Genomic DNA, 10,270 nt, shown 5'->3' with positions numbered 1-10,270 from the left:
TATATATATATTATTTCTAAGAAATATCATCCGGAAACTAATTCACGTTAGTTTCTTGACCTGTGTGGAGTAAAACACAGTCAAGAGAAACTGCTTAATGGAGTTATGTCAACTGTTGCCCTAAATTCCTCTGGTTCAGTGGCTGGGTAAACGCTTCAGCGGTCAGGCGTTGGATGAAGTAGAGGTGACGATGAAGCGTTGTGGGAGGAGTGTTGCTCTTAAATGGAGAACAGAAAGATTTTATGCTGGCCAGAAGTATATCTTTATAGACAAAAAAAATAGTGTCTAAGAACAAAAGAACCTAAAGACTACGCTGTATTCAGATATGATAAACTTCCATGATATGTGATTGATGTTTTAAAAGGCAATATCTGCTTAGCAGCTGAAACCATTTTTCCACAGGTTTTTACATGACAGCATCAGTAAGTGCTTGCCGTTTCCGTTTGAAAATATAATTGAATGTAATTATAGGGTGCTGTTTAGCACACTACACATAATTGATGTACTGTAGTAGCCTGTCTGAAACATTCATATTTTATAATAAGTATTTGTTTTTCTGAGGCTCTATGTGTTTATAAATCTGTCTTTTTGGCTATAAACCAAAAAAGTGATTTTTTTAAATTGTATTTTTTGCCATTTTTATCATCTAAATGCTCCAAAACATCTATATCCCATAAATATCTGAGTTTATAATTTACCCCCAGGACTGAAAGCAAGTGCTTATAACAATAAAGTACCCAATTCTTGTTAAATATTAGCTACTTCAAACCATTTAAATAGATGTCACATTAATTTAGGAGTTTATTTTCTCCAACGTGCCAAAAACATGTTTGACTCCACTGATGTTTTGCAGTCGTCTTCTCAGTACTCACCTGAAACAGTTCCGATGGTAGAGCTTGCCATCGATGAGGAACCTCTGTACCAGGTGAACGTGTTTCTGGCAAGCAGCACAAGTGCTGCTCAGACTGCTGCGCTTAGCAGCTGCAGCCACCTCTGCACCGGTCTGCGCAGGCGGAACCCGACGACACCGCAGACCCAGGACGTTGTTCGCAGGACGGCGGGGAGGGCACAAGGAGGAGACATCAGGGGAAGGGGCAAGATGTAGAGCAATGAGGGAGGGGGGAGATTACACATGGAGTCAGGATTTGAGGATGTGGATTGTTCATTCTGCTTAATCTGGCTACATCTGCAGCTCGCAGATTCACGTCTGCACAGCTTAGAACAGCAATTAGTTCAAACAAAAAAATGTGTTAAAGTAATAAATAGTAAAAAAAACAAAAAAACAGATTAGCACTCATATTTTTTGCTGTGACTGAAATTTAGGTTTGTTATATTTTTAGGCATTTCTGTGTGTTATGCGTTATGTAAAGCGCTTGGAAGGCAACGCGCTGCAAATCCTGCCACATAGGATGTTAGGATAAAACCACTGTTAGTCTTTTATATACAAAAGATGATTAGAAAACACTGACCTACAGGGTTTTCCTTTTACTTACTACCCTAACCCCCACCCCCACATTACTGCCTAGGCTCAGGACCAGAGAGTGAAGGGGGGACCAGATGTGAGGATGAAGAACAGGAAGAGGAATGAATTTCCATCTACAGACATGAGGAAGGGGGAGGATATGATGCAAGTATGGGATGGAGGAAAGAAGTTGGAGTCATGCGAGAAAAAAGAAAGACAGGATACAGAGGCTATCTTTATGGACTTATTCTATCGCTATGGTTACGCCCCCCCTCCCCCGGTCATAACACAATGCCCAAACGGGGATGCACAGAAATATCAATCCCAATGAGGATTGGTGCAATGTTGGCTTCACAGTTAAAACCAAACAGATCATGCAGACGTATATGACTTCAGATACACATTTAAAAAAAGGTAACATGTGGCTTAATAGAATTCATTTGAGAAATACTTGTTGCTGTCATGCAGTTTTAACAAATATTAGCCATGGAGACCAAAATCCAGCAGTAAAGAGTGAAAAACAATGCAAGTACACAGACATTAGTTCATTTTAATGCGTTTTCCCTCCTTGGCATTTCAAACACTTACCTGAGGCTCAACCCCTTTGTCTTCCAAAGGAGTCAACGGCCTTTTTTGAGCTGGTTCATTATGGCTGACCGTACTGAGCCTCTTCATAGACGGGGGGTTTGCTGTGGTTGACAAAGCAAAAGGAGTCAGGTTAATCACGTGGCAGACTTTGAAGACTTTGGAGAGCGAAGTGAACCCACCTTGGGACTTGTTGTTAAAAAAGTTATAGTACTGAGACACATATGTGATGACGCTCAGCCGGTCCGGGACTTTCATGGACACCATGTCTTCTGGGTCCAGCAGGGCTGGAATCCCCAGCTCCACCTCCGCCACCTCAAACGCCTGCAGCAGAAACATGAAGGAGGAAGGGAAGGAACATTATTTGATAGGCTAATCATTTATAGCAGTTGAGAGGGGTCAGAGCTCCATGATGTGTAGCAGGTTAGGCATATAGAGAACTCTTGTTGATCGTTTAGCTAACCTGATTATTAATTTGACAATCACATAATGACTTTATCAAATTGATTTCATTAAATCCTTAGGGATTTACTTGAATTCAAAAGCTTGATAACGGAGTCAATGAAGAAAGTGAATTCCTGATAATTGTCACTGGTTTACCATCTGTGATTGTTACAGGTGAGCCACACGGACAGTGCTAACCGGCGAGCTGTGAGGTTCCTTTTTACACAGCCATATTTTTTAATTGCTCCCTGATTAGCCTGCAAAACCAAATGGAGCTTGAGCATTATTAATTTGTGAACAAATCTGGATTTTCCTTTACATCCTTTAAAAATCCTTCTCACAGTGAAAGAGAGATAGTATTAGATGCCGCAGCCTGTTTGTGTTGTTTAAGCTAATGAGCTTACATGTAATTAAAAAAATGATTCCTAACCCCTGGCAGATTTAAGATTAAAGTCATCTTCTCATTTACCAGCTCAGTTTAATTCAAAAATACTTTATTGATCCCAAAAGGAAAATAAATGTTGCTGGTAAAATTGTTGGTATAATAACTGGAAGCAATAGTAATATTATAGAGAGGATAGAACGATTTGAGAAGGGAACTAAAGATTAGGCTGATAGGAAAGAGGGTGATTCAAAAACCTGGAGCTTGTTGTAAAAGTTTTCAAAATACCAGTAGAAACAAGCAAAAAGCTGCTCAGCAACTATAAGAGTTAGAATGTCTTCATGCCATTAAAGGTTCTTCCCCCCAACCCCCCATGTAGCATTTTTATAAACAGTTGGTAAAATTAAGACTAAAAAAAGTTGCAAATAAAGTTGTTTGCTCTTACAATCCTCTCTTCATAACTTCTCTACAGGCTTGTGCAAAGAACATGCTTTTTTTCCTGACCTTGAATGCATCACATGTCTCCCTCAGAGTCTGAGCCTTAGTCAGACTCCACCAGGATTAAGTAACATTAACCCTGCATAAGCTGTTAAATAAATCAAAGTCACGCCAGCCATGACTGCATTCACCCTAAAGGACAGGCGGTTAATAGACACAACACCTAACAGCTACCTGGCAAGAAATGAGCAAATACTCCATCATTAAAAACAAAAAAATGACTTCATGAGAGCAAAACTTTGTGACTCACCAGACGGTTGTTCTCATAGACGTTTTCTTTAGACAGTGAATCAAATTCTCTGAAAAAAAAAGAGAGAAAGAGATACAAATTAGCATGTAGCCACTATAATTACAGACTACAAGTTAATTTTTTAAATCTTACCAGCTGTAATCCTTTTGGATCCCTTGAAATTATCTTTGCATAATTTACTAGTGTATGTAATTATTGTTGTATTTTGCAGTGAATTTTAATACTCCCTTTGCCATTTGATTTCTTTTTCTTCATTCCTCCCTGGTATTGAAATCAATTTTAAAAATAGATGAGGTGACGATGTTTTTTTATGCGTGACAAATCAAATTTACATAAATGGGACAGGAAAAGTGTTGTTTTAAATTAAAAAACTTTGAACAAAAATGAAATCGACCACATTGACTGTTGCTGTCAGTTTTTCCACCCATCCAGGCTTTGGTACCTTTTTTTGCACCCAAGGCAACCAAAGTGAAGAAACCCCAAAGAATCTTCAAAGTCATCCCTTTACCGAACAGCATGGTATTTCTACCGCTGACAAAGTCTTACTCATCAGCTTTCTATTACTGGCAGGGCAGCTAGACACACAGCAATGTTGAGCTGGTCTGCTTCACACATACCGCAGCTGAGAATGTCCAACCTCCACATAAACGCCACGTGAGGCCGATAAACTGCCTGAACAAAAGGAAAGAAACGGCAGCATCAAACTGGCGTGGGCCTGATAATTACAAGACTTGGCCCAGAAGTGCTTGGAGCAAGCAAATACAGCCGGGCCCCTGCCAGCAAACTTCCTGCAGTAAAACTGGAAAACGTCTGAGCAGCTCTGGGATAAATATGTCTGTGTGGATACAAATGTCTAATGAAGCATGAAAGGAAAAAAAAAAAACACACCCTGTCCTTGGTGAAAGCTTTTGGAAACCATGTGGTTGTTTCAAGAAGGCAAAATCCTCTGAATGAGCTGCGTGTCATAGGCTCACAAAGTGACCTCTGTTCTCTCTAATCTAGTTCCCATGGCTGCAACGCACACCACCCCCTACATCAAGATTGTGTATAAACTCCTCCGATGCTGCAAAACTAATTGAGAGCGACCTATAACACTCCCTGAAACCATTGGCCAGGGTTCATATTCTTAGATCCTCGCTGACACAGACGTATATGATGAGACCAGGCGTGCGACTGGAACTGCAATCCTAATCCTCTGCATCTCAGTCCCACTCTGGGTTTATTTTGGGAGTGAGTAATGCTGAGGAACAGTGCGTCTTTGACTGTGTGTTGGGCATTTGAAATCCTCACGATGAAAACCTGGCTGTGTCAGTAACTCTGTTAAATTTAGTTCAGTCGGAAGATTTTTGTGCTGACTAAAAAAATTAAAACAGGTTCTAGTTATGACAAAAAAAAAAAAAAAAAACTTCCAGCTTGCCATTTACAAATGTACCTATAATTACTCGGCATTAGATGAAAATTTGTTTTACTGGTAAAAAATTTTTTACATTTCATGAGTTTTAACAATACAAGACTATAAAAGATTAAAAAGTTCAATAAAACTGATATCAAAAGCGTTTCATTCAAAAGTAAACATAATGTACTAGAAGCGATATCTACAGCAGTCTAAAAATATGAACGCAATTCTTCACAAATCAAGTCAAAAAAATAGACCAAACTAATTTTTTCATTGCCTCCCACAAGAAAAAGGACAATAAACAAACCAAACATAAAAAAAATAACCAACAGCAAAGGCTCTGAATGCTGTGTCACCATCAGTCCAGAAGACTGATGGTGAACTTCATCTGGACTCCCTTTTTTTTTTCATCATAAATGTTCATTTTGCCAACAAGGCATATTGATATCTTGTTTAAAGTAATAAAAAAATAATAAGTGGCTACACCACTTGGAAGTAGCAGAAGGAAAAAGCTAACAGCAGCTCCCACCTGATTCCTGAGGAGACAGAGGGTCAAAAACCATCGACTGATTACAAGACCTGCAGTAAGACTTTACGGTAACACTTTATTTGAAGGGGGGTGAATAAGACTGACATGACACCTGTCATGAACATGAATACGTCTTCATGAATATTTATGACTGTTGTCATAAAGCGTCATTCGGTAAATTATGACACTTTTAAAACAAAATTGACATTATTCAAAATGTTTTTGTTATGACAACTTGACAATAACCAAGAAATCATTACTGATATAAATTTGTTATAAAAGTATTACTGATTGCACTTTAAAAATGAGGTATCTTTATGTTATTAAAGGTAAAGTTTAAATGTGGAGAAATTCAAGGGTTACTCATACTTCTGCAAGGCACTCCAGCTTAGACTAATTTGGCTGTACCAATACTGACTCCCCCCATGTTAGTAACGGTTGGCCTTGGCCACAGGAATTATGATGACGCCCCTCCTTTGCATCACTGCCACTTTACTCAGATGAAAACAGTTGGCTGCAGTGTACAGTACAGGGAAACAATGGCCTGGATCCAAATTGATGGCAAATACAGTCTGACAGGCAGAGAAGTCTCATGCGCAGATTAGACCAACAGGGCTGCATGCCTGGATCAGCGCGAGTTCGGCTCATCATCCGCGGCACAGGGAAAGCTAAGCAAAAGGGTACGCACAAAAGAAAACTAAAAGTATAAATGATTCATGAACTTTTGTCCTTTAAACCCTCCATATTCCACTCCACCGGATAGTCAAAGATTTAATAATAAGTCAATATTTACTTTGTCACATCAAGGCAAAGTCTAAGTTTGCACTCTGGAAAGAAACAAGATGCTAATCTAAAAAAAAAATTAAAAAAAATCAGCCCACCAGATGTTTTCTCTTTGTCACCAAGTACCAGGGGAAGGACGCAAACACATGATTTACAGAAGGCTTGTGTGCAATCCAGCCACTACAATGGAGGTCGTTGACTTGCTCCAGCAGGAAATCCTAACGCTGCTCAGCACAGGCGCTACCAACAGAGCTGCATTATGCTACACAGAGAGGACTTCTAAAGTGAGTCATATGCAGCGCAGATTTTCTGTGAATGGTTGCCGTCACACCGCAAAGAAGGACAATTGTTTAAGCAACGGCTGAACAATACTTCGGGGGAAACAGCAAATGCAATATTTACATTTTCTGCAGCGTAGCAATAAACATATTGGAAAGTAGAGATACTTTTTTTTTAGGGATGTGTAACATAAAATCAGATGTGTTTGTGTACAGATGTCTGTAAACAATAGTGCTGTGATGCAGGACAAATTTCACACTTGTATATTACAAGTGTAATATACTTTACTTTTTTTTTTTCCAAGCAAAGAAAACACTCTAGCCTGAAACCTGAAGAGAAGGAAGTGGTGTCACCAGTGCTTTGATGTTAAATTGCTGCTGATAGTGGAAGTGTTTTTGTTTTAGATGCACTCCAGTTTTACTTTTGTTCTCACTTATGCTCCCTTTACTAAAAATACAAACCGTCATGAGCTTCTTGCATCTTCCGTTGTTTTTTTCACTTACTGTCACTAATTTAATATAGAAGCAGCCTTGCAGGATGATGTGTTTGCATAAATTTGATTTCGGTAACATGCCATGTCCTGTGATGTGACTCGAGAGCATGCCAACGTAGGAATGTTGATAATAATCTGTGCAGGGTTTAGGCTGATATCATGCTGTGTCCAAAGCAAGAGCTAAAAGCTACTCTGAGCTCCTCTTTGCTAAACATGGACGATGTGAATTCTGAATAGTACTTTTCAAAGAAACAAACAAGCTTTGCTCCAGTTATGCAGTATTTGTTGTCGAGATGTCCCGATCAATCATCGAGGATCAACCGTCACATGACCTGAAGGTCATAATGGAAAAATCTGCAGCTCTAACTTGATGTTTTCTTGGTTGCATTCAGGATTTGGCTAAAGCCCAATATTGGATTTTCCATTGCAGGTTGGAGGTAAATGCAAAACGGAAAAAACTGCAAATAAATTGCTTACCAGAATTAATTAACTGTTTGAGTCTGAATCTATATTAATCCAACACAGGAAACTATTTTGATCCACAGATAAATGACCATGTATGTCAGAGCTGTGATCAAAATGGACTGCATGTTGGTCAATTCTGGTTCTGTCTAGATGTTTGGATTGCTTTAATATGAATTTGTTTGATTATATTTATCTATATTGTTGGCCATTAAACTGACCTGTTCTGCAAAAGGCCTTGAGGTGACACTTGTTTGTGAATTGTTGCTGTACAAATAAACTGCATTGTGAGAACATTTCCTACTCTTGACCTCAACCAAACCAGTGGCAAGTCATCCTGAACCTCTTTCCTACAACAAACCACACAAATCACAAAGATGACGATGTGTTTTGTGTCGCATGGTTACACTTTGTTTGGATGTACAATAATAAGATATGACATTAGTAAGAGGTTGTTCAACAGATTACAATATTTTTTTAGTATTTTGGAGTCTTTTTTTGTGTGAGGACAACAAAATCTACCATTTCTTTTAAAATGTTTTTTAAAATGTATTCTTGGAATTTAAATGAAAAAGATGAAAGAATGTTACAAAGTAAGAACACTGTTAAGTTCTCAAATTTCTAGCATACAAACTGCTTTATACGTACTTCTAATACTAATTAAAACTCGGATACTGTTTTAAACATATGACTAAAAGTGCATTCATAAAGCTTGTCCCGATTAATGTAGATTTCAAGGTTTCTCTTTGGTCCGACCGATATAAGGACTAAAACACACAAGCGAGCAGACAAAAATGTTTGCTTGGTTAAAGTACTAGTCTTTACTCCAACAGAAAATGCAGGAAATCCAACATTATATTTATGTATTTGTCCCTAACCTTTATGTAATTCTTCAAAAACCCTAAAAGGTTCAAAGTACTTCAATTGCTTTACTTTTAAAGCATTTACTGAAAAGGGAAAAGGCTCTGTACTGAAAAAGGTAATTTCTCACTATGATTAGGTCATGGTCATTTTATGTAGGGTTAAAATGTGTCGAGAAATTCCTGTTCTTGAGCTTGACTAAAACAATGTTAAGTCATCCCTGTAGCTTCCCCATAAACAATGAACCACCTAAATACCACGGATGATGTTGTGTTATCTTGTGTGGGTGTGAAATATGGAGAGGGCGGGTGTTTATGACAGACAGATAGCAAGGCTTGTCCCACACTGTTACTGTTAAGCTATCCATGGGGGGTGGAGGGGGTAACACGTCTAAACGTTACATGCAGATTTATCAAGAATGGAAACAAGCAATTGCTTAACAAATTACAATATTTCAATTAATTATAATGCTTTATTATATCAATATAGACAAAAAAAAATCACTCCCTGGTCATTTTGTTCAACCAGCTGGCATTATATACTGACTGACTGCTTTGTCAAACTAGAAGGTGTGCAAGTGAATTTGAATCAGTCTTTGTGATTGGACTGACTTGATTATACGTTTCTGTGCATTGATTTCACTCTTTTTATTGTTAATTGCCTTGACATTATATTTGTTGTGAATGAAATTGAGCCAAATCTTACAAACCCTCATGCCTGCCGATAGTCTTGTGATCATCCGATTAAACTTGGAAGTGAATTTGCAGCTAAATTTAATGCAGCTGACTGTAGACCTTTAATTTTTTATTTCTGGCATACTTCTTCACAATGTTGTAACAACAAGGGGCTGTTTCCTTAGGCGTCATGACGTTTAAAACATTACCATCGGTTTAAGGCTATATCAGATACATAGTAAGGTTTCAGAGTACTTACATTAGATCTGGTCTGTGGTGGTGTATGATGGCACAAAACGCCAAGCCGTCCCGAAAGGACGCGGACATGTCCCTGATTTCCACATCGTTGTAGTTCTCGCACTGTATCCGACACCACTCCTGGAGAGCCTTCAGGGATCCCATCGTGCTACTGTTCAGCACACATGAGCAGCTGCATTAAAACCAAATAAAAAAAATCGATGTCTTTTAGATTCAAACGGCGTCAGGAGAGACAGGAAACCACAGCAGCAGGCGGAGCAGCAGCAGCAGCAGCGTGCTGCTGCAGAGGGTCGACAGACAGCCAGTCAGCCAGGCAGGCAGGCAACACCCGAAGAGACGAGGCGTTGCATTCACCCACGTCCACAGAGTCACGTTAGGAATATGGACCACAATAGTGCGAGAAGTTAGCTAACTGTTGCAAGTGCAAAACAAAAAGGCTTAAGTTCATTTCCCGTGTGAAACTATCGACACTCAAAACGGCTACACGAGCCTGCTGTTGTTGTTATAACACTAACTGAAACCCGGAGCTGATAAAGTAAGCTTAATCAATACAAACTTCTTGACGAATCCACTTAAAGAGGCTTCTTCGTTTTGTGGGTCCGCAAATAAAAGCCAGATGTTGTGATAATGTCGAAACGGGGATGATAATTTCCTCCTCGATCTGGTCCACACCGCCTTATTGTTGCTACAGTCTCTAACTGACGCTGGGTCAACTCAAAACTCTTGTCAAAACCTGAAATTCAAAACGGATAATACTTTTTAAAAAACGGGTAGGTGATAAAATTCAAAGCGGTGGAGTTACTGTAGTCTAGTTTAGCCAAATTTGTTGTCAGCACACCTACGACCTTTCTTCTCTGAACCACTCTGTCGTTCCGCCTCTCAGTCATCAGAGGGCGCTGCACAACCAGAGAGAA

At 39.1% G+C, this 10,270-nt stretch overlaps 1 protein-coding gene across 4 annotated transcripts in view; it reads right to left on the bottom strand.

Annotated features, from left to right (window-relative positions):
• Positions 1 to 10,270, bottom strand: part of micall1a (MICAL-like 1a) — a 21,898-nt gene extending 11,628 nt beyond the window's left edge. The window contains exons 1-6 of one of the 4 annotated variants that reach the window (XM_008408843.2): positions 10,195 to 10,270; positions 9,358 to 10,089; positions 3,622 to 3,670; positions 2,230 to 2,371; positions 2,051 to 2,151; positions 873 to 1,003 (exon numbers count right to left, since the gene is read on the bottom strand). In XM_008408843.2, coding sequence (XP_008407065.1) covers positions 873 to 1,003; positions 2,051 to 2,151; positions 2,230 to 2,371; positions 3,622 to 3,670; positions 9,358 to 9,500 — 566 coding nt within the window. In that variant the 5' untranslated portion in view covers positions 9,501 to 10,089; positions 10,195 to 10,270. Of the gene's footprint in view, positions 1 to 872; positions 1,004 to 2,050; positions 2,152 to 2,229; positions 2,372 to 3,621; positions 3,671 to 9,357 lie in introns of all 4 variants that reach the window. The other 3 variants (XM_008408851.2, XM_008408860.2, XM_008408869.2) reach the window with 3 other exon arrangements.

This window comes from Poecilia reticulata, linkage group LG1 (assembly GCF_000633615.1).
Source record: "Poecilia reticulata strain Guanapo linkage group LG1, Guppy_female_1.0+MT, whole genome shotgun sequence".
In the NCBI taxonomy this organism is placed as follows: Eukaryota; Metazoa; Chordata; class Actinopteri; order Cyprinodontiformes; family Poeciliidae; genus Poecilia; species Poecilia reticulata.
This window is presented reverse-complemented; position numbering and strand designations above follow the sequence as displayed.